At 46.8% G+C, this 25174-nt stretch overlaps 1 protein-coding gene across 3 annotated transcripts in view; it reads left to right on the top strand.

Annotated features, from left to right (window-relative positions):
• Nucleotides 1-25174, top strand: part of LOC121854821 (teneurin-3-like) — a 246877-nt gene that overhangs the window by 90601 nt on the left and 131102 nt on the right. For all 3 annotated transcript variants that reach the window (XM_042349623.1, XM_042349624.1, XM_042349621.1), the window contains one exon: nt 14809-15261. In XM_042349623.1, coding sequence (XP_042205557.1) covers nt 15015-15261 — 247 coding nt within the window. In that variant the 5' untranslated portion in view covers nt 14809-15014. The remainder of the gene's footprint in view (nt 1-14808; nt 15262-25174) is intronic.

The following is a 25174-nucleotide window of genomic DNA, read 5'->3' as shown; positions in this document are numbered from 1 at the left end:
TCTTCTCTCCCTCTACTCCTATTTTTTCCTCTTTATCCTCTGCTTCCCTCCTATATCCCTGTCTTTGTTGCTGCCTCGTTTCGGTTTTCTGTTCCTCCCCGTTGTACACCTATTCTTCCTTCCTTCCTTCCTTCCTTCCTTCCGCCGTGTCGCTACTCCTGTGTTCGTGGGCACACCAGCCCCCGGGAGTTACAGGGAAGGAGAGAGGGAGGGAGGGAAGGAAGGAGGAATGGAGGGAAGGAGTGAGGGAGGGAGGGATGGAGGAATGGAGGGAAAGAGGGAGGGAGGGAGGGATACACACACACACACCACCTAGACCGCCTTAAAGGGAGGGAGGGAGGGAGAAAAGGAGGGAGGGGAGAGAAGGAGGAGGGATACACACACACACACCACTCCAGACTGCCTTAAAGGAGGGAGGGAGGAGTAGGAGGGAGGAGAGAAGGAGGGGGAGGAAGGAGAGAAGGAGGGAGGATACACACACACACAATTCCCACTCCAGGACTATTTTACGTTTGTTTACCTTCCGATATTTGTTACTCGGGGGGGCAACCCCTGATATTTGACCAGTCTCTCTGGGATCTACGAAACCAGACAATACATCTCGTGAAGTATCTCTCTCTCTCTCTCTCTCTCTTTCTCTCTGTCTCTCTCCAAAAGTCTCTCCCGACCGGTTCTTCTTCTCTCGGTTCCTTTGTTATGGGGTGCTGGTTATTCGAGGATCTGGAAGTTCTTGTTTTGTTCATTGTTCTTCAGTTTGTTCTGTGTTTTTGTTTTGTGTTATTGTTGTTTTATTCAGTGTTCTTGTTTGGTTCATTGTGAGAGAGAGAGAGAGAGAGAGAGAGAGAGAGAGAGAGAGAGGTCCTTAAAAGTCAATGTCATCCCACCTTTAAACACCTGAATTTAATTATGTACCAAAATTACAGGTGTGTTGGGAGGTAGATACAGTCTCCTTAACACCTGTACTGTATGACTGTATTGTATAACCTGTATTAGTGTACTGTATGACTGTATTAGTGTACTGTATGACTGTATTAATATGATGTATGATTATGACTGTACTCTGTGACTGTATTAATGTTATAGATGATTGTATTACTCTATCCCTGTATAACCCTGAACCTGTGTGTGTGTGTGTGTGTGTGTGTGTGTGTGTGTGTGTGTGTGTGTGTGTGTGGCGCACTTCCACCCAGGTACTACTCATTGATTTATCGCAATTATACGGTTATTTCTATTTGTCTCTCCCTTTCTATCTATCTGTCTGTCTGTCTGTCTGTCTGTTGATATAAGGAGATGATTAAGAGATGAGTTAAAAAGTAAGATGAGGGGTGAAGTGAGAGAGAGAGAGAGAGAGAGAGAGAGAGAGACGTAACCCACAGTACATTTTAATGGGCGCTTGAGGCATCCTTGACAAACCAAAGATGTGGTATTAAGAGAACTTACTGTAAAAAAACAAAAACATCCCTAGTGAGGGAATCCATAAGAGCTAAAATCCTTTGCCAGACCAAGTATATTACAATGTTCAGATTACACAAAAATGATGCTTATAGAGTAAGTAAATAGAATTCAGAATCTTTTGGTGTTAGAAAACGAAAAGAAAATTAGAATCGCAATGGCATTAAAATATTAGCTTGGTGTGTGTGTGTGTGTGTGTGTGTGTGTGTGTGTGTGTGTGTGTGTGTGTGTGTGTGTGTGTGTGTGTGACGTGGCTGACCTTACCTCACACACACACCATTAGAACAACCCTTTACCATGCCAGTACTCCTTTATCGCGCCACAACGCCTCCACTACATGATAGAAATTCCATCATGTCATTGTACTTAGAACCTTCAGTATTGCTACGAACTTCCACCACATCAATACACCATAGAACTTTGACTATTTGAACATGCCACTATACTGCTGCACCCCTCTACACTACTACTACTACTATTACTACTACTACTACTACTACTACTACTACTACTACTACCTTCATCACGCACCTTACCCACCTCTCAGGTTCGTCTTTACCAACAAAATCCCAAAGCTATTGACTTCAATTGGCAAGAACAAGCGTCAACAAACGTCAACTGGAGGTACTGTGTTTGGGTACAGGAGAGAGAGAGAGAGAGAGAGAGAGAGAGAGAGAGAGAGAGAGAGAGAGAGAGAGAGAGAGAGAGAGAGAGAGAGAGAGAGAGAGAGAGAGAGAGAGCTGTGTTGATTTTTGCGTGTACTGTTATTATCGAACCACCTTGTGTCTCTCATTTACTCCGCCTAATTGGACCTTGTCTATAACCTCACCATACGTCACTGGGCCTATTATTACCGTCACCCCTCAGCCAATAGATGCCAGGTATGGATGGAGGATCATTACCTTACAGAGACTCGACAGGTAAAGTAAATTATATATATATATTTTATTTTATTTATTTTTATTTTTTTCCTTTATATAAGCTTTTGTTTATTCCCGTGTGTGTGTGTGTGTGTGTGTGTGTGTGTGTGTGTGTGTGTGTGTGTGTGTGTGTGTGCTGATAAGTTGCTGTCATGTGTTTTATGACCATCATTATTTATATGGTCCCCCTCTTTACCTCTCGCTTCAGTGTTCTCCCCCTCTTCCAGCCTTTATGACATCCCTCCTCCTCCTCCTCCTCCTCCTGCCCTCTACCCGCTCCCATTCTTTTAATATATTTCCCTCGTTTAGGCTTCTATCTCTCTCTCTCTCCCTCCTAAGCTCCTCATCTTCTTCCCATTTGTAGGATTTATTCTCTCTCTCTCTGTAGGACTCTTCCTTCCATTCTCCCCTTGTCTCTGTACTTCCCCCCCCATCCCCAGGGCCTGAGTTCTTGGCAGGTGACTACTTGCGTCTTCCCAGAGAGACCCTTGTAACATGTAATTTTCTCCTCCTCGAGTTTTAGGAGACACTCCTCCTTATATAGGCGCGCTGGTCTCTCTAATCACGCTGCACTATGAGGCCCTGCTGATGGCGTCGCCCCTCCTGATCCTCTTGAGCAATTCCCTGACACCACCATCTCCTCCTGGCACCACCCTTACCCCCTTCCTGACCCCCTATACCCGGGACACACCACTACCCCCTCCTCCTGGCATTCACCACTTACCCCCCCCCCTCCTTGACACCCCCTACTTTCTGGGACCTGTGCGGGGTGGGACCTAACACTGCTTCTAACTACACTGAGTATGACTTCTATCTCTTTGGGACCTCCTACACTGAGATGGGGTCCTGTACAACAGGTGGGACATCTTTACACTGACCCACCTCCCCACACCCATACACCGAGCAAGACCCACACCTTCTCCCACCCATACACTGAGAGCGAGACCCACACGTCAATAAATCCACTGGGAGGAGTGAGACAAAGGCAGGATTCGAATGAACTAAGTTACATTACTAATGAATGAGATGGCTGCCGTGCTGGTGTAACTTCCCCTTCCTCCTCCTCCTTCCTCTCCTCCTCTTCCTTCATCTCCTCCTTCCTACCTTTCTTCCTTCCTCCCTCCCTCAGGTTAACACTACACATAAACATTCAACATGTCCGTCGTCCAGACTACCCGGTGAGGCCATTATAAGCTGTGTGGTTCTGGTGACCGTAGTAGTAGTAGTAGTAGTAGTAGTAGTAGTAGTAGTAGTAGTAGTATAATTGTTGTTATTGCTATTATTTATGTAGTTGTTGTTGTTGTTGCTGCACTGATGATGATGAAAGGTGGTGTTGTTATTGTTGTTACATAACATATAAAGGTTTTATAGTTCTAATAGGGTGGTTGGTGACCTGAGAGTAGTTTGTTATTGTAGTGGCCAGCTAATCGATACAATGAGGACTAGAGTAACTACCACTTAAAGGTCGACTCAGTGGTAGTGTGGTGTTGATGTTGGTGGCAGTTTGAACCCCGTTGTTTTATGCACTGTAGAGAGGTATTATGAGCTGGTGTGTTTAGTTATTGAATTATTGGGGTGTTTTGACTAGCTGTGGTGGTGATGGTGATAGTAATAATGGTGGTAGTGGTGGTTATGATGTTAGTGGTGATGGTGGTAGCATTTGTTATGATGTTAGAGGTAGTTGTGGTGGTGGTGGTCGTGGTAATGGTGGTGATGGTAGTAGTACTTGTGATGGTGTTGATAGTGATAGTGGTAGTGGTGTGTGCCGATTATCACCGCTACATTAAGAAACAGGGAGTCGAAAGCTAGCGAGAAAAAAAAAATATATATATACGTAGATAGTTAATGGAGGGAACGTGTGGAGGCAATACAAGCGGGAGCCCGTGTTTTATGGCATCCTAGAGAGTCAAAATAATGAAGAGGCCTTTGACCAATGGAAACAACCGTGGCAATTGGTGACCTTTGTGGCTTTGACCAATGGAGAGGGTGGGATTAATTGGTGAGACCTCTGTGGCTTTGACCAATGGAGATGGTGGGATTAATTGGTGACCTGGGTGGATTTGACCAATGGAGAAGGCGGAAACAAATGACGACCTATGTGGTTTTGACCAATAGGAGGGATGAGTACCAGTTACAGTGTGTGGCTTTGGCCAATGAAAAGATTATTACCAATGGCTTTGTGGCTTTGATGACGATTGATGTCTTTTGGCTGGCTGTGTGGAGATGAGGGTGGGGAGGGGGGAGGGGGGGGTCGGTGGTGAGGTGAAGGAAGGGGGAAGAAGAATAGGGAAAGGAAGGACGTTAGAAGTAGAGGTGAGAAGAGGAGGAAATTACGATCAGAGAAGAGAAAGGATGAGAAACACTATCTCTCTAGTCTCTCCTGTTGTGTTCCATCTCTCTCATTCTCTTCTTCTTTTCTATCTCTCTCTTTCTCTCTTGTTGTTTTCCATCTCTGTCTCTCACGTCGTTCTCAGACTCAATAGAAAGGTGGAACGAAGAAATAAAAGAAAGAATGAAGTAATTGGTGAGAGAGAGAGAGACAGAGAGAAAGATAGCAGAGAAAATATTACACCCAGAGTTCAGAGAAAAAGTTATTGTTTGTTGTTGGTGTGTGTGTGTGTGTGTGTGTGTGTGTGTGTGTGTGTGTGTGTGTGTGTGTGTGTGTGTGTGTGTGTGTGTGTGTGTGTGTGTGTCACCTGGCTACGTAGATTAAAGATAGTGAAACATTCGTCTCATCGCCCGTGGGCTTTCTCCACCACCTTACCCTCCCTTTTCATTCCCCCCTCCACCCGCCTTCTTCCTTCCCCTTCCCCCTCTTCCTTCCTTCCCCTACACCTTACCCTCCTTCTTCCTTCCCCTTCCCCCCCTCTTCCTTCCCTTCCTTACCCTCCCTCTTCATTCCCCCCTCCCTCCCCCTCTCACCTCCACCCCCCCTCATTCCCTTATCCCCATCATTCCCGGATCTTCTCACTTAACACTCAGGTCAGGGTATAGTCTCCAGTGTACTTCTGATGCCATTGATTCTGCCATTATATGTGTCGTGACTAGTAGCTGAGGAGGCGGTCTTCAGGAGTTGGCACCTCTCTCTCTCTCTCTCTCTCTCTCTCTCTCTCTCTCTCTCTCTCTCTCTCTCTCTCTCTCTCTCTCTCTCTCTCTCTCTCGTAACCAGGAGATAAACTCTTTGTAGTATTCCGCTAAACTTCAAGTCTTAAATGTCACCTGTCGACAAAACTCACTTTGTTAATTGCAGGTAAACATGAAGTCAATAAACTTACAGTGAAAACCAAGTGAATGTAAATAATTTGTGTATGAGTGACCAGTATGGATCTTGGGACTACAATTTTTCTCTCTCAATTAATAAGATTAGACGAAAATGGCGTCAAAATTCTTCCCAGACTTGAAAACTAAATTTTTTTTTTGAGGATCTGACCCTGGTATGATCTGCGCTGACCTTCTTTGACATATGATGACCAGGCCTGATTTACAGATGATGGAATCTGTGTTGATTTACCCATCCTGATCTCTGCTGACCCACCGTGACCTCTGCTGACCACACCGTGACCTCTACTGACCACACCGTGACCTCTGCTGACCCACTGTGACATCTGCTAACACACCGTGACCTCTGCTGACCACACCGTGACCTCTACTGACCATACCGTGACCTCTGCTGAACCACCGTGACCTAGGGTGTTGTCCCCGGGCTTAGTGTCGTCGCTCGGTCACCTCCTCTGCTGATCGCTGCATTAGACTCTGGGCGTCTCTCTCCTGTAGGGACAGATCACCAATGTTTGTTCTCCTTCCTCCTCCTTCCCTTCCTTCTTCCCCGTTTGCCTCCTCTCTTCCCCTCCTCATCTCTTCCTCCTCTCCTCCTCATCTCTTCCTCCTCCCCTCGTCATCTTCTCCTCCTCCTCCTTCTACCCCTTCCTCTTCCTCCTGGTCTTATACCTGGTTCCTGCTGAAGCTATAGGATATCCTGCAGGAGTGCTGGCTCAGGGGTCCTCCTCCCTCCGGCTCTCACCAACTATACAGAGCCACCAACTATTTATAAGTTGTTTTTGTCGTGTTTTTGCTCTCTCTCTCTCTCTCTCTCTCTCTCTCTCTCTCTCTCTCTCTCTCTCTCTCTCTCTCTCTCTCTCTCTCTCTCTCTCTCTCTCTTGTATGTGTGTGTGGGGGTGATTTTGTGGGTGTGGGTGTGGGGTGAGTGTGGGTTGTGGTGGGTGTGTGGGGTGGGTGGGTGGAGTGGGTGAGTGTTTGGGTGGGTGGGTATGTTTGTTTACTTCAGCAAGAACACCTTCATCACCACCCTAGGGAGGGAAGGGCCGGATGTGGTGAGCTATTGGTGGTGGTGGCTAGTGAGATACTCCCTCCTTTCTCCCCTCCCTCCCCTTTCTCCCTCCCTCCTCCCTCCCTCCCACTCCCTCCCTCCTCCTCCTCCCTCCCTCCCTTCAAAGGGTGACATGTTGCCCACTCCCTCCTTCCTCCTTCCCTCCCCTCCCCCCATTGATATCCAGTTATCTCTCTCCCCATCTCCTTATCGTCACCCTACTGCCTCCTAACTTTCCCATCTCTTCTCCTCCTCCTCTTCTTCCCATTCTTCCAACCTTTCCTTATCTTCTCCCTCCACCTTCTTCCTCACACCCCCTCACTCCTTCCTTCTTACCTCCTTCCCCATCTTCTTCCCTCACATTTACTCACCTCCTCCCCACCTCCTCTTCACCTCCCCCTCCTCCTTACCACCTCCTCCTACTCACCACTTTGCTTTCCCCCTCCACCTCCCCCTCCTTCCCTCCTCTTCACCTCCCCCTCCTCCTTACCACCTCCTCTCCACCTCCTCCTACTCACCTCCTTCCCACTTCCCCCGCACCTCCCCCTCCTTCCCTCCTCTCCCCTCTTCCTCGTCTTCTCCTCTCCTTTCCTCCCCTCCTCCCATCTTCCAGTATTAGCAGATGGTGTCCTCGGATGGAGTCGGGCGGAAAGGCGGAAGAGCGGAAGAGTTTTCTGTGGGTGGGAGAGACGGCGGAAGGTGAGAGTGTTTTCTACCGGACGATTGGGGATGGGCGGGAGGGTGGGCGGCGACAGTTTGCGTAAGGGAGGATGGGAGGGCGGAAAGGTCGTGTGGACAGTATACTTTCCTTTAGACAGAATTTGACGGATGAATCTCGGATTACCTGGATGAGGGTGGCAATATTTGCATGCTCTTTGGTCTGGAAACACTGGCGTAGGGCATCACTCACCTAATCTGGACACACTGAAGGATCACTCACCTGATCTGGATACACTGGGATGAATACACACACACACACACATACACACACACACACACACACACACACACACACAGTACTGGCAGATGGCAGACAAACACATTACAGACAACAGCAGATCAGAAACACTAGACAGCAGACAACAGGTTTTTCCCAGGTAGTTTGTTCATCAAGACGAAAGTTTATGTTATCTAAAGTTTGAATCATTTTATACTTTTTTTTAACATCTTGTGAGACAGATTCATTAGTTCTTCAATTTTGTGTCGTAAGATTTTTTTATTATTATTATTTTTTTTTTTTTATGAGTTGACATCTTTATTGTTTTGACTCAAGCAACTCAATGTTTTGTTTAGACATTTTCGTGTTTTTCGATTTTCTGCTGATTTTGTTTCTGTTATTATCTGTGTTTATTATTATTGTTTTTGTTGTTGTTGTTGTTACTATTATATTATTATTATTATTATTATTATTATTATTATTATTATTATTATTATTATACTCTTATCTTCTCTTATCTCTACCTCCTTTATTCTCTAGACCTTTTGCTTAAGTGTGTAAGAGAAGTCGAACAAGTCAAGTTAATCTCCATCCACCGATCAAGTCCCTTCCACACTGTTAATCCGTCGCTTAAGTAATCCGTGATGCTGAGACTAAACCCTTCTTAGGTGGAGTGATCTGGGGATGTGGTCACGTCTGGCTGACCTTACCTAACCTAACCTAACCCTGACCTCACTTAACCCTGACCTCACCTAACCTAACCCTGACCTCACTTAACCCTGACCTCACCTAACCTAACCCTGACCTCACTTAACCTGGCCTAGCTAGCAACCTCACGTAACCCTGACCTAACCTGACCTCCAAGCCTAACCTAACCTTACAGCACAATAATACAACCTCCGTATAAGCATTATATACAGTATGTATTTATATAACTATACTTGTATATTATTAGATTTTTTGGGGTCTGTTTTTGTATATTTTTAATTTTTTGTCAGTGAATAAATTAAAACTTACGTATTTCTTCGGAATGACGTAACAAATTAATAATAATAATTTTCCTGTTTTGATATTTTTTATACGAATTAAAATTTTATTATTGTTTTTACTTTTCTTTCTGTAAATTTTATTTTTTCACCTGAGTTTGCTGCGTTGGTTGTTGTGGAAATAAGAGAGAAAAACAAATATACGTGTTTTATTTATATACTTTTAGTGGAGTATATTACATTATATTGTGTACAGGAATTGTTTTGACCTTTGACTACCGGTATTATTATTATTATTATTATTATTATTATTATTATTATTATTATTATTATTATTATTACGAATATTCAAACCTCAAGGAAACTGCCCTCACACTTTACACCATATTTATTTATTTACGTGTGAATCTGCCTCCCTTGGTACACACTTTCCTCTGTGTACAAAGTGTTGAGGGAGAGAGAGAGAGAGACTTCCTGGATCTGTTTGTCCAGCTGAAGGAAGAAAAAGTTTTGTTGACCTGTTTTGGTGTGGCTGACCGCGCTGTGTAACCGAAGCACAAACATCTCAATACTGTGTAGGTGTGGGTGGTGGGTAGGGGTAGGTGGTGCAGGTAGGGTGGGTGTGGTGGGTAGGGTGAGTGAGTGGGTAGGGTGGGTGGGGTGGGTGGTGGGTAGGGTGGAGGTGGGTGGGTGGGTGGGTAGGGTGGGTGGTGGGTGGGTGGGTGTGTCGAAGGGTTCCTCATTTTCATCTATATACTCTCCCTCCTCCCTCTCTCTCCCTCTCTCTCCCTCTCCCCCAGCGTCTTCAACACTTCGACGTTAGGTCTCTAGGGTGGGTGAGGTGTGTGTGGGTGGGTGGGTGGGTGGGTGAAGGAGGTGATGGCCGGGTTGTCGTGGCGGTTTACGCTCGACAACATCCGGCAGGGGACAGACAACCTCCGTTTCCCAGCCCACCCAAGCCGGCTAGAAATATCTCACTCTGACGGCTGGATCTTGATTCTCCTCTCTCTCTCTCTCTCTCTCTCTCTCTCTCTCTCTCTCTCTCTCTCTCTCTCTCTCTCTCTCTCTCTCTCTCTTTTCCTTTCCTCCTCTCCCCCCCTCCTCCCACTTCTTTCCCTCCCTCAACCCCTCCCTCCCTCCCTCCCCCAAGTTATCTAGTCACCTGTCACACCTGAGGATAGTAAAGGGAGTATTAATTGTTTTCCCTCACCTGTGTTTATGTTTTACCTTTATTTATTGTTGTCGACTTTGTCTTTCTTGATATTATTTTCCCGCCATATTATTATTTTTTTTTATTAATATATATTTATGGAAGTTACTTATATTTTAAACGTGTCTACACCTGCACCAGAGTTTTAATTAGTTACCTGTAGTCTTTATTTTATTTATTTATCATTATTTTTGTGTTTATTTTTTTATGAACGTTTTCTTTGTGAATATTTGTCTGTTTACTGTTTATTTAATAATTTTGGGTTATTTTTTTTCTTGAGGTTTAGTACATACATAGTGACTGTAGACATTTGGTTCATCACGTACATAAAGTGTAGACATATTTCATCACGTACATAGTTCATCATTACTTACATACACAGTATAGACATAATCAAGTCCATAGAAAGTCTAGTTCATACTTCATCACGTACACGGACAATATATACATTAGAAACAATAACAAAAAACTTCAGTACCCCATCAAGGACACCCCACCCCGCAAGATGTCGTGTTCTCCTGAGACAACAAGTGATTCGCGCCGTCTTCATCTCAGTTGGGAAATATTGGCAAAGTGAACACCCACACAGTCTTTTTCCCTCTGCCTGGTGAGACGGGCCAAAGGAAGTCATTCAGGTGTGACGTAGAGAAACCCTGGTCTTGAAAACTCCTTCCTTAGGTTGAGAAAACGTGTCAGGTGTGTAGGGGGGTTGGTGTGGTGTGTGTGTGGGGGTGTGTGGTAGTGGTGTGCGTGTGGGGGGGGTTGTAGAGGTGTGTATGTGTTTGTGTGTATGTGTCCAAAAACAAACACAGACAACAATAGTAACACTCCAAACACAAACACTACCCACATAGAACCCTTCCTACACATCCCCCAGACACATCTCCCCCCACACATCTCCCCACCACACATCCCTCCCCACCACACACATCCCCACCACACATCCCCCACCACATTCCTCCCCACCACACATCCCTCCCCACCACACATCCCTCCCACCACACATCCCTCCCCCACCACATCCCTCCCCACCACACATCCCTTCCCCACACCACACATCCCTCCCCCACCACCATCCCCCACACATCCTCCCCCACCACATCCCTCCCCCACCACACATCCCTCCCCCCACCACACATCCCTCCCCACCACACACATCCCTCCCCACCACATCCCTCCCCCACCACACATCCCTTCCCACCACATCCCTCCCCATCACACATCCCTCCCCACCACACACATCCCTCCCACACACAGCTCATCATCTAAAAAAGAACACTCCCCCACATCTCCAACCTGGCTGTTTTGTTTTGTCTCCGAGAAAAAAAAATTCCGAGTGAGAAACGAAAGACAACTGAGCCGCCACCTCCTCCTCCTCTTCCTCTTCCGCATCTTCTTCCCCCTCTTCCAGACATCTATTTATCTTCCTACCTATTGTCCCCCTCCTCTCTCTCTCTCTCTACTATTATCATTCTTTCTCGCTACAACGGGAGACTCATTGAAGCGAAGGGTGGCAGCGAGGAGAAGACGAGCGCGGGTAACATGCTCTCGACATGTTTCTGTTATTGTTGATCAGCTGGCCGTTAAGGGGATTCCCCGGAGTTAAAGAATACGGCTGGGCTCTGTATTAGTGTGAATAGGAGCGTGGTTGTCATTATTATTACTACCTGAGTCTGGGCGTGGGTGTATGTTGCTCTCTCTCTCTCTCTCTCTCTCTCTCTCTCTCTCTCTCTCTCGGTAGACCAGGGTGAGCTTGTTATACATCCATTTAATCACGACTTCACTAACTAGCCACTCAAAGAGCTTAATTCACCGGCCGCTCATAGACCCTAAGTCATCGGCCACTCATAAAGCTTAACATCGGCCACTTAGAGAGCTTAACTCATCGGCCACTCAGAGAGCTTATATCACCGACCACTCAGAGAGCTTAACTCACCGGCCACTCAGAGAGCTTATGTGACCGGCCACTCAGAGAGCTTAACTCACCGGCCACTCAGAGAGCTTATATCACCGACCACTCAGAGAGCTTAACTCACCGGCCACTCGGAGAGCTTATATCACCGACCACTCAGAGAGCTGATATCACCGACCACTCAGAGCTTAACTCACCGGCCCTCAGAGGCTTATGTGACCAGCCACTCCAGAGGCTTAACTCACCAGCCACTCAGAGAGCTTATATCACCGACACTCAGAGCTTAACTCACGGCCACTCAGAGCTATCACCGACCGCGTCAGAGCTTATATCACCGACCACTCCAGAGAGTTTATATCACCGACCACTCCAGAGCTTAACTCACCGGCCACTCCAGAGAGCTTATATCACCGGCCACTCAGAGAGCTTATATCACCGACCACTCAGAGGCTTAACTCACCGGCCACTCCAGAGGCTTATATCTACCGGCCACTCAGAGAGCTTATATCACCGACCACTCAGAGAGCACTCACAATTCAACTCCTGACGTTATTTTCCTTAGTCTGGCGTCACGCAAACACAGAAGTGGAGCAAAGAAACACAAAGACTCTCTGTCCTCTTGAGTGTGTGTCTTGTGTGTGTCACTCAGTGTGTGTGTGAGTGTGTGCCTTGAGTGTGTGTGTGAGTGTGTGCCTTGAGTGTGTGTGTGTGAGAGTAAGTGCCTTGAGTGTGTGTGTGTGAGTGTGTGCCTTGAGTTTGTCTGAGTGTGTGTGTGTGAGTGTGTACCTTGAGTGTGTCTGAGTGTGTCATGAGTGTGAGTGTGTGTGTCAGTGTGTCTTGAGTGTGTGCCTAGAGTGTGTGTCCGAGTGTGTGTCTGAGTGTGTATCTGAGTGTGTCCTGATTGTATGTCTGAGTGTGTGTCTTGAGTGTGTGTGTGAGTGTGTGTCTTGAGTGTGTGTCTGAGTGTGTCTTGAGTGTGTGTCCTGAGTGTGTGTCTTCAGTGTGTGTGAGTGTGTGTTGAGTGTGTGTCCTGAGTGTGTGTCTGAGTGTGTGTCTGAGTGTGTCTTGAGTGTGTGTCTGAGTGTCTGTCAACCAGGTGAGGTTATGGCAGGCAGGTGAGGAGATAGTTAATAATATACCTTCTAGCTCAGTTCACTATCTACTACCTATACTATAACTAAACTAGCCTTAATATATCAAGCTTCCATAATATAACTACTAGCAATAATTATTACTAGCTATACTATACACTAGCATCACTCCATCACATAACTCTCATAGATAAACCGTATGTATATATTTGCTTTACTCAGCTGAACAGGTACTAATTGTTTCAACAGTATTTGGCAACGTTGATGGGCACCAGGTGTAAATATGACAGGTGTAAATGGACAAAGTAGTGATTTATATTACAGTGGTACGATTCGATGTGATTTAGTTCCATTGTAAACATTAATATCCGTAGGTAAATGGGATAGATGTGATGTGGTGAAGTGGATACAGTACTCGTCTCCCGTCCTAAAGGTTTTTGGTTCGATCCCAGGGTAACCCATAATTCAATAGTTTCACCCACCTGTAAATGGGTGGTTAGGTTAGGTTAGGTTAGGTTAGGTTAGGTTAGGTTAGGTTTGGTTAGGTTAGGTTAGGTTAGGTTAGGTTAGGTTTGGTTTGGTTTGGTTAGGTTAGGTTAGGTTAGGTTAGGTTTGGTTTGGTTTGGTTAGGTTAGGTTAGGTTAGGTTAGGTTAGGTTAGGTTAAGTGGTTGATTACTGTTATTACCAATTAAAAAAATAATCTTAGCCTATGGGAGCCAACTTGTGGTAATTTATTTATTTATTTATTTACAACAGTACTTCGTAAACATAAAATTTTCTATATATATAAATTTAACACATATCAACGACAAAGATACAAACAGACAAACGTAACATAATACACAGTTCTGAATATTATTTTTTGGGGATCAATGGTGCATGTAAACACTTGATCCGGTTCTCTTTATTAGTTTGTGTATTGTGTGTGTGTGTGTGTGTGTGTGTGTGTGTGTGTGTGTGTGTGTGTGTTATTATGGCAGGATACTCGCGCTACACCTGCCACCTGATGCTCTTGTTAATTGGTGTGTCGTGTTGGATTACCTGACGTGTTTTTAACGGCTTTGGTGCAGTGGTGTTTTATATACGCCACCCCCCTCCTCCCCTCCTCCTCCTCCTCCTCTCCTCTTCCTCTTCTTCCTCCTCCTCCTCTTCCTCTTCTTCCTCCTCCTCCTCCTCTTCCTTCTCCTTACAATATGATTGGTGTGTGTGTGTGTGTGTGTGTGTGTGTGTGTGGAGAGGGAGGGAGAGAGAGAGAGAGAGAGTAGTTATAATGATCGATCGCTCTTTCGCCCGTCTATGTTTCGCTCTACCAGCGCTGGCGTTCGTGTTCTCCAGTGTGGCTAGGAGAGTGTGGGTGGTGGAGTACTGGTTAGGTTGGCTCAGCTAAGGATCCGCCGCTGATGGGAGTCCGTGACGTGGGTGTGGATGAGGTGTGACGTATAAGTGACGTAACCATGACGTGGGTGTGACGTATAAGTGACGTAACCATGGCGTGGGCGTGACGTAGACAAAGTGTTCCTCTAACCATAGCATTACCCTTATGTACCGCCATTATTTAACGTGTGTATATTTATTGTGTCATTAGTCTTGTGTATAATTATTACACGTTGTCTGTATGTTAGTGTGCCTCTCACTGCCTTACTTATTAACCTGCCTGGTGGTCTAATTATTCCCCCTTGTACATTATGTGTCATCAGTACAGAGTTTTAACCCATTTATCTCTACACTAGAGCTGTATAGTTTCCCCTCATGAGAGCAGTAAGCAGGAGCAACAGTAACAGAAGCAGCAGAAGCAGCAGTAACATACAGCAGTACTGTGGTTTTAATAGTGTATAGCAGCAGTGGCTTTAAGCTTCCCTCCTTCAGATGAGGTGCTGCAGTAGTAGTAGCAGCAACAGGTAACAGTAGAAGCAGTAACAGCAGCAGTAGGATCTGTCGTAGGCTAAGCCGTGCCTCTCCTCTCCTCCCTCAGGTGAGCGCGGCAGTAATCGGTCGCGCGCCACCACGCCCCTCAGCCACGCCTCTGACCCTGAGCTAGCAGACCCGCCCTCCCTCCACGACGCCGCCCACGCCAACCACAACAATCTGTCCCATTACCGCGCCCAGTACGCCACGCCCTCTGTCGGGGGCGTGGGCGTGGTAGGTTCTGTGCCCGGGGACACCAGCTCCGCGGCCGTCATGAACCAGCTGGGGGCAGGTCACGGCCATTACTACCAGGAGATACCCCAGGGTGGCCTCCACTATGCCAACCACCTCGATGAGTACGACTCCCCCGTGCTGAAGGGGAGTCGTAAGTTCCCCCAGGGACGGCGGATCCAGGCTGGGGGGTCGTCGCTGTCGTCGTCGGACAACAACTCAGACACTACTTACGCCGAGAGCGACATTAACTCCAGTCTGAGAGCCAAGATGGCCGCCCTCGATAATGGTAAGTTGACCACTGTTGGGGGGGGGGTGATGCGTTAATAAGAGTATTGTTGAGACTTAAATGGTCGACAACGCTGGAGACCGTACAGTTGTTACCTGGACAGGGGTGCGGGGGCTTCGTGGACACAGCACTTGCCTTCTGTCCTGAGAGGTTCATGGTTCGATCTCGGGGCACCGCCAACCCACCCAGCTGTAAATGGAGACCCAACGTTACAGCTACAAGGAAGTGAAAGCTACAGACTACAGTACCACCCACGCCACCTCCTTGTGTGTAGTACAGCATACGTCTGCTGTATCCACACTCTTCCTAACGGCTGACATGGCTTTTGAACCCACACTTAATTCTTCATCGTGTTAATGGGTGACCCTTTGGCCCTAAACTTTCCCACCGTAATGTAAACTCACCGACCAGGAATTATGTATCCTGTATGTTAGTGTGTTAAGCCCTTACTGGTCACCACTCTCTCGTTATAGCGTCAGTAGACAAACTCTCATACACAAGTTTTATTCTCAGAAAAAGTTGGGTTCCTTTTGTTATTAACAGGTAGTACAGATTGTATTATTATTATTATTATTATTCTCTATATCTCAATCTATATACTGTACCTGTCAGCGTCGTGTACTGTACCTGTCAGCGTCGTGTACTGTACCTGTCAGCGTCGTGTACTGTACCTGTCAGCGTCGTGTACTGTACCTATCAGCGTCGTGTACTGTACCTGTCAACGCCGTGTACTGTACCTGTCAGCGTCGTGTACTGTACCTGTCAACGTCGTGTACTGTAACTGTCAGTCAGTCAGTCAGTCAGTCACTTAACATCCCCTGAAATCCTCCCTCAATGTAGATTAGGTTACGTTAGATTAGGTTACGTTAGATTAGGTTACGTTAGATTAGGTTACGTTAGATTAGGTTACGTTAGGTTACGTTAGTTTACGTTAGTGTGAGGATACGAGAGTTGATCACCGTGGTATTCATACGTAATGTTCAGGTGAGTCTAATTAGCTCTGGGGTCACGGAAGGGTAGTAGGAGGGACGGTAGCTGCCTGTTCTGTACCTCACTCCCCGCCCCGTAGCTCACTCCCTGCCCCGTAACTCACTCCCTGCCCCGTAACTCACTCCCTGCCCCGTAACTCACTCCCTGCCCCGCCCCGACACGCCCCGGGTGTGAGGTAGAACAAGGAAAGATGTGTTAAATTTACATATATTTACCATACGTCGATAAGGAAAAAAAAGGCCATTTCAATCTCTCTTTGTAACTGTTCCTCCATCACGCGAGACCAGCTGAGAAATGTTTACACCAGCTGAGAAATGTTTACACCAGCTGAGAAATGTTTACACCAGCTGAGAAATGTTTACACCAGTGGGAGATGTTTGATTAGGACATGGAGGACTAAGTTAGGTTAAATAAAGTTAGGTTAGGTTATAGGAGGTAAGGTTAAGTTAAGTTAGGTTGGGACTTGATGGTAAAAATAAGACTAAATCAAACTTGATGGTAAAAATAAGATAACCACAGGAGATAAAGCTCAAGACCCCAGCCCCCCAGGTAGCTACAGGGAACTAGCCTATCATCGTCTCACAAGTGTTATAGATCACCCGATGATTAAAACTCGGTGTTGAACTCAGGTCCTCGTAGATCACTGCGACATACGACCTCCCTCCCCCTCCTCCTCCCTCATTCTGGTGAGTGAGGGAGGGAGAGTGAGGAGGGAGTGTATGGGGGTTCTGTGGAGGGGAGGTAAGATGGGAGGGAGGAGAGACGAGAGGGAATTGGGTTCTGAGAAAGGGGGGAGGTAAGATAGGAGGGAACTTCGAAGGCGGGAGGAGGAGGAGGGACGAGGTTATGGGATTCTGAAGGAGGGAGGGAGGGAAGGAAACTCTGAGAGGGGATTTTGAGGGGGGAAGGAAAGAGGGAAGGTAGGGAACTCAGGGGGAAGGAGGAATGAAGAATAGGTACTTCCGAAAGGACGATGGAGGGAGGGAGGGAGGGAAGGGGGAAGGATATGACGTTATAAGGGAGAGGAAATGGAAAAGCATAAGGAGAAGGAAAGAGTGGAAGAGGAAAAATGGATAGGAAGCTTTAATGGGAGAGAGAAGTAAATGGAAAGACAAAGGAAAGGTGTAAGAGAATGGAGAGAGAGAGAGAGAGAGAGAATAATGGAGAATAAGAGGAAGAATAAATAGTATATAATTAGGCCAAAACATACAGAGAATCTAAAATAACCAAATTAGTTACACACAGGTAGGCTACAGGTAAGAGAACCACAGGTGAGAGGAAACACAATCTTAATTACCAAGTAGCCCCCCCCTCCCCTCCCCTTCTCCCCCTCCCACCCCTCCCCCCACCCCCACCCATCCATTTACCCCCCTTAAGAGGTACTTCCCCAACAGGTAAGTTCTGTTCCAGGTAACCAAGAGAGTAGGTAGGTCTCCAGGTGATGTTATTTATTACTTACTATTAATTAAACAGAGTGACAGGTAATTACTATTGGCCTAGGAGAGGTTAGGGTCTCTCTCTCTCTCTCTCTCTCTCTCTCTCTCTCTCTCTCTCTCTCTCTCTCTCTCTGTAGGACACTGTAGGATTTATTGTGATGATTGTAATCCCCAACACACCACGACAGCGACCATCATGTTGTAATCCCTCGGAAGGAAAGAAGGGAGGGAGGGAAGGATAGAAAAGGGAAATGCTTGTAATCCAGTTGGTGGGGATTATTTTGGGGGGGATTTTGATTTTCAGTAAGATGGTGGATTTATTTTATGTTATATGGCTTACTGTTGTCATCTGTTTATTGTTCTGTTGACTGGACTGTTGTTAAATGCCTTTGAAAATACATCATATTATAAATTTGATACATTTTCACCTAACCAGTTAAGGGTAGCACCTGCCTAACCTAACCTAACCTTACCCCACTTAACCTAACCTAACCTAACCTAACCTAACCTAACCTAACCTAACCTAACCTTACCCAACTTAACTTAACCTAACCTAACCTAATAAGCGAGACACTTGGGGGGCGTTCTCACATCTTCAGTTAAGGGGAAAATTTAACCCAGCAGCCTTTGAGAGTCTTCTGGAGTCTGAGAGCTGTGGGAGGGAGATGACCTTGGGCGCTGAGGTCATGTAAACAGAGAAGGTGTACTGCTGAGGCCAACTGAGGAGGAAAGCTGCTCTCTCTCTCTCTCTCTCTCTCTCTCTCTCTTATTATCTTTCTTTTTCTTTCTCCCTACCTCCCTCGATTCTCCTCCTCCTCCTTTTCCTCCTCCTCCTCTTCCAACAGCTGGGTGTGTCACGGGTGGGCCTCTTCCTCGGCCCGTCCACCACACCTGCCTCTCTCTCTCTCTCTCTCTCTCTCATATATTGAGAGAGAGAGAGAGAGAGAGAGAGAGAACGTTAGCCCATATAAAAGTCATAGAAAAAGTGCCACACCCCGGCACTCCTTGGCACTGTCTAGCATTTTTGTGACACTTTCAAACACTTACAGTCTTGAACACCCTAACACACTCTCTGACACTCTCTGGTTCTCTCACACACTCTTTGACCCTACTGATACACATTAACACACTCTTTGGCACTAATGATATACCTTAACACACTCTTTGGCACTCTCTGGCATCTCTGGCACTACTGATACTCCTACACACACTCTTTGACACTCTCTGGCATCTCTGGCACTACTGATACTCCTACACACACTCTTTGGCACTCTCTGGCATCTCTGGCACTACTGATACTCCTACACACACTCTTTGGCACTCTCTGGCATCTCTGGCACTACTGATACTCCTACACACACTCTTTGACACTCTCTGGCATCTCTGGCACTACTGATACTCCTACACACACTCTTTGGCACTCTCTGGCATCTCTGGCACTACTGATACTCCCACACACACTCCCACACACACTCTTTGGCACTCTCTGGAACCCCTGATGAGGTAATTAGAAGGATACCTTTGAGGTGCACTGTGGCCCTCACTCTGAGAAATGATTTTATTTGGTCAAGATGGAGAGAAGAAGGAGGATAGGAGGGGAGGGGAGAGAAAGAGGGGGAGGTGGAGGAAGGTTTGGCCAGGAGAGAGAGAAGAGGGAAAGTGGAGTTGAAGAGGAGGGAAAGAAGAGGAAGGAAAGTGGGGAAGAATGAAGCGAGAGGGGTGAGGAAAATGAGAAGGACTAAGGTAAACATTAGACTGAGAGAGAGAGAGAGAGAGAGAGAGAGAGAGAGAGAGAGAGAGAGAGAGACTGACTTAAATGATTATAATGTAAGGGAGAGACTCAGCCAGGGAGAGTAAAGATAGAGAAAGGAAAACCATAGGAAAGGCAAATAAAAATTAAGGGAGAAAGATGAAGATGGGGGGATTAAGGGAGCGATAACAGAAGATTTAGGAAGAGGTGGAGAAACATAAAGGGAGGTTATGGAAAGGGGAGTGAAGGGAGATTAATGTTCTTGTAGGTTAAGGGAAGGTGAATACAAGGGTGGATAAAGGGTGATTAGGCTGTATGAATATTAAGGGAGAATAATGTAGATGGACACATGGAGATAACGATAGCAATAAGTACAAATCAAAGGAGATGAAATGAGTGACCTAAATTTTAAGGGAGGTTAACATAGAAGTAAAGGGAGAGAGATAACGATTAAGGGAGAATAACGTGATATTAGAGGAAGATTAAGATATGATAAATTACTAACAGGATATTTAAGGGAGATTAAGAGAATTCAAGGGGGGGAGAGAATGCCTAGGTAGGGAGTTTGCAGATAGGAGATAAAGGAAGGGAGAGAGAAAGAGCCAAGGGAGGGAGTTTACAGGAAGGAAGAAAATACGTTAAAAATTAGGTTAGGTTTGGTTAGGTTAGGTTAGGTTTGGTTAGGTTAGGTTAGGTTAGGTTAGGTTAGGTTTGGTTAGGTTAGGTTAGGTTAGGTTAGGTTAGGTTAGGTTAGGTTAGGTTTGGTTAGGTTAGGTTAGGTTAGGTTAGGGAAGGCAAGGGAGAGTAACGAGGTGGAAAGACTCTGCCAGGATTCATCATCGTGTACACATTTACAATTCAAACGACTTTTGCCTCAGGGAGAAGCTAGCTGTTGTGGTTATTGCTTCCTGTTTCCCCCCTCACCCTGGTACTCTCCCTCACCCCTAATACTCTCCCTCACCCCTAATACTCCCCCTCACCCCTAATACTCTCCCTCACCCCTAATACTCTCCCTCATCCCTGATACTCTCCCTTACACGTCGCCCTATCAACTTGACCCCCCCTACCAATGTTGTTTTTGAGACCGTGTTGTTATTATTATCCACTCCTTCTATCTCCTTTTCCCTCTTATTCTCTCTTCGTTTATCGCTTTTTTTCGTGATAATAATAATAATAATAATAATAATAATAATAATAATAATAATAATAATTCCCTTATTTTCTGGACTTTATTGTTTGTCCCTAGTCTGTCTGTATTTGTTACTTCTGCTTCTGTGGTCCTGAGGGGAGAGGAGGGAGAGGAGAGGGGAGGAGAGGGGTGAGGATGGCGAGGGGGAGAAGAGGAGACAGGAAGAGGGGTGGGGACTGGGTAAGGAGAGATGAGGGGAAGGGAGGGGGGGAAGACAGCGTAGAGGTAAGGGGGGGGAAGGAGGGGGGTGTTAGAAAGGGGGAGGGTGGGGGAAGGGATGGAGAGAAGGGGGGAGGCAGCGGAAGGGGGAGGTGGAGGGAACACGACCCGCCAATTTAGTGAAGTGGATGTCTAGTTTGTATTCCCATCCTGTAGCTGAAGAAAGCCACACATGGTGCCCTTCCGTCCCTCTTCCATTCCCCTTCCATTCCTCCGCCCCTCTTCCATCCCCCCGTCCCTGTTCCATCCCTCTTCCATTCCTTCGTTCCTCTTCCATCTTTCCGTCCCTTTTGTGCCCCTCTCTCATCTCTCTTCCATTCCTCTGTTTCTCATCCGTCCCTTCGCCTTTCTCCACCCTTCCGTCCCTCCTCCAACTATATACCCCTTTTCCTTCAACTCCTCCGCCCTCTCTCCTCCACCCCTCCATTTCCCCTTCTCTTCTCCCCTCCGCCCCTCCGCCCCTCCAAGCTACAGCTGGAGTTTCTCAGATGGTGGTGGTCGGACACCCTCATCACTGGTGCCCGTACTGGCGGCAGCTGGTGCAGAGTGCCCTCTAACAGATGGTGTGTGTGTGTGTGTGTGTGTGTGTGTGTGTGTGTGTGTGTGTGTGTGTGTGTGTGTGTGTGTGTGTGTGTGTGTATAATTTACTGTTGATGGCAGCTTATCCACACAGCTGATGTTAGTAACCACAGTAGGCAGGTGGTGGTATTGTTGTCCCATAGATGGTGTTAGAATGCCTAAGTGCTGGTACTCTCTCTCTCTCTCTCTCTCTCTCTCTCCTCTCTCTCTCTCTCTCTCTCTCTCTCTCTCTCCCCTCACCTGGCCGCGTGAGTAGCAGGTGTAACGACAGGGCTGAGAGTGGATCATAAGATATGTAGTGATTGGGCGTCGAGTGGGAATAAGGGGAGAGTGGGTTTTGACTTCTGATGAGTGGGCGTACTGGAGAGTGGGAAATTTATCGTCGCCTATAGTGAGTGGGTATTCATGTGGGTAAGTGGGTTCTGGCCTGTGATGAGTGGGCCTGTAGGTGGGTGAGTGGGTTCTGGCCTGTGATGAGTGGGCCTGTAGGTGGGTGAGTGGGTTCTGGCCTGTGAAGAGTGGGCGTCCAGATAGGGGTAGGGAGGGAATATTGTCCACGGGAGATGGGGAGGAGAAAGAGAGAGAGAGAGAGAGAGAGAGAGAGAGAGAGAGAGAGAGAGAGAGAGGCATCATGTTACTGTAAACAAGTAAATCAAATTCACTGTATAATCAAATAAGTCAATGAAAACTGTAAACAAAACATGTAATACACAGTACACAAATAACAAACTTCACTGTAAACAAGGATACGAAGATTTAAGAGTCTGTAAACAAGATCTACAATAGTCACTAAACATACCCTAACAATTATAACTGTAAACAAAAGGAAACAAACAGTTACTCTTATCAGAACGATGCAATTGGTGCTGTAAACCCAAGGACCATAAACACAAGGAAACAAACACTGTAAACAATAGAGTCGCTATAAACAGAAGAAAACATTAGTCACGGTAATCACACGGAGAGAAAATTGAATGCAAATAAATTATAAACAAACATCTAACTGGGTGTAGATGGGTGTAGGTGGGGGGTGGTGTAGTGTGAGGTGGCCTGGCATCTGTCTGCTCGCTGGCTACACTAGGCGAGCAGGTACGCGTAGCTACACAAATACGGAGGCGCACATAGTCTTACAGGCTGGCAGACAGGTACACATAGCCACAGAGACAGGCAGGCACAGGCAGGCAGGCAGGCAGGTAGGGACAGGCAGGCAGGGTTGACGCAGGATCAATGTTTCTCTGGTCAGGCGCGAGACCTTCCTCAAACACCCTCAACACTGTGTTATTTTTAGTCCAGCTTAAACCCCCTCCCCCCCCCCTTGTGTGTTTGTTTTACATATCTGTCTCTTTGTTACTACACCTGCCTCACTTTGTTCACCACCTGTCTCTTAACACCTGTCTCTCTTTGTTGGTACACCTGTCTCTTTGTTACCACACCTGTCTGTGTTACTACACTTGTCTCTTTGTTATTACACCTGTCTCTTGTTACCACACCTGTCTCTGTTACCACACCTGTCTCTGTTACTACACCTGTCTCTTTGTTACCACACCTGTCTCTTGTTACTACACCTGTCTCTTTGTCGTGTTGTTTATTGTGGTCTCAGGGTTTTGTTGTGACGTTGGGTGTACCGCCAAGATATGCACCAGGTAAACAATCAAGGGATACGCCCAGTAAACCGTCAAGATATACGCCATGTAAAACGCCGAGATGTACACAGAGTAAACCGCTTGGATATCCACCAGGTAAACTACCAAGGGATACGTCCAGTAAACCGCCACAAGATATACGTCAGGTAAACACTTTCACGCCCTTTAAGATCTCCATCCACGCTTCAGATTCTCTCACACTTCAGGGTCGCCGTCAGTAGCAGGTACAGGTGTTGTCGCGTCGTATGTCTTACCTGTGCGGTCATCACCAGGTTGGAGAGATTTCAATATCACGGTCAGTACCTGGGGGGGTGACTTACTGGTGCTGTGGAGGGCTGGGAGGAGGGAGGGAAGGGTGAAGGAAGGCAGGGAGGAGGAGGGAAGGGTGAAGGAAACAGGAAAAAGAAAAAGAGTAGAGGGTGACAGAGAGGAAAGGAAGGATGGAGGAAGAGGGTGAGGGAAAAAAGGAAGAACAGAGGAAGGCTTGGGAGAGAGAGAGAGAGAGAGAGAGAGAGAGAGAGAGAGAGAGAGAGAGAGAAGAATGGAAGGAGAGCGGGAATGAGGAAGTAACTCTCAGCTGGTGCTTTGGAGAGTTAGAAGGAGGGAGCGAGGGAATGACTGCAATTAGTTCTCTGGAGGACTGAGAGGAGGGAAGGAAGGAGAGAGGGAAGGATCCTAGCACTCTGGGGATGGGAGGGGAGAGGAAGGGGAAGGGAGGAGAGAGGAAGGGGAAGAGAGGGGAGGTATAGTAAATAGTAAGGGCTGAGACACTGAAGAGTTGGGGGACAAGAATAACAGTCAAGTACAGAGGGGGGGAGCCAAGGGTAGTGAGTAGCTAAGGGGAGGCACTAAGGGGTAGAGCCCAGGGGAATGTAGCTAAGGGTTATAGCCAAGGGGAGTGAGTAACTAAGGGGAAACACGAAGGGGTAAGGCTGAGGGCAAGCACTAAGGGATAGAGGTAAGGGGTAAAGCCAAGGGGAATGTAGGTAAGGGGTGGCACTAAGGGGTAGGTAGGGTCAAGAATGAATACGTAATCAGGGCTTGAGACTTTAAAGGGCTTTATAGTACTCAAGAGGAGGAGGAGGAGGAGAGGGCAGTAAACAGGGTTGAAGGAAGGTTAGATTAGGGTGTTGTTGGCAGGGCAAGTGAAGCAGGGTGGGGCAGCAGGTGGGAGACAGGGCAAGTGAGGCAAGGCAGGTGAGGCAGGGCGAGATGGCAGGTGGGAGGCAGGGTAGGACAGCAGGTAGGAGGCAGGGCAGGTGAGACTGGGTAGCGTGGTCGTGGGATGGGGTGGGGGGGGAGGTGCGGTAAGAGGCGAGCCAACAATGCGTGTGAGAGACGAGGTTGGGTCACGACACGCCCCCGATGCCACAATATAACTCACCTCCCCGCACCTCCCCGCACCTCCCCGCACCACCCCACCTTCCCGCCTCAAAATGCTACACTCAATTCACTCCTTCCGTCCTAATGTGTGAATTTATTTTGTATAGACAGACAGATAGACAGACAGACATTTCATAATCAATGCCAGTGGAAGATTTAAAATGTTAAAGTACACAAGGGAAAAGAAATAACATTCGTATCGCTTAAATAACACAGTAGCTCTCCTGTTATTTCACGGTATTTTTTTTCACCAGGGAATTTTTAGATAAATTTACAGTGTGAGTATTTTTTTGGGGGGGAACTGTTCTCCATCTGATTACCTCTTAATGATGTGTCAAAGTTATAATTACATTCTTAATAGCCGGGCTGTATCCAGAGACCAGTGTGTGTGTGTGTGTGTGTGTGTGTGTGTGTGTGTGTGTGTGTTGTTCCAATATCTCTCACACAGGCACACGCACACACACTGATACAGCCAGCGTTAAACAGTGCACGATTGTGAAATATATCCAGTAATGGCGAGGGTTTGAAAGTGTGTCTCTCTCTCTCTCATGTTGTCAGGCCATTGTGTACAAATATCACACCAGTGTAAACATAAAACACGGCCTCACCCCTCAGGCAATAGTTTGAGGATGAGTGTCAAAATGCGTGAGCGAAACGTAGCCATCAAGGTGTGCTAATGGTGGAGTTTCAGCCCAGGTACAGGAGAGGTGTACCAAAAACCCAT

The sequence above is a fragment of the Homarus americanus genome, unplaced genomic scaffold (assembly GCF_018991925.1).
Source record: "Homarus americanus isolate GMGI-L3 unplaced genomic scaffold, GMGI_Hamer_2.0 scaffold55281, whole genome shotgun sequence".
Classification (NCBI taxonomy): Eukaryota; Metazoa; Arthropoda; class Malacostraca; order Decapoda; family Nephropidae; genus Homarus; species Homarus americanus.
Note: the sequence above shows the minus strand (reverse complement) of the source record. Positions and strands in the feature narration are given on the sequence as shown.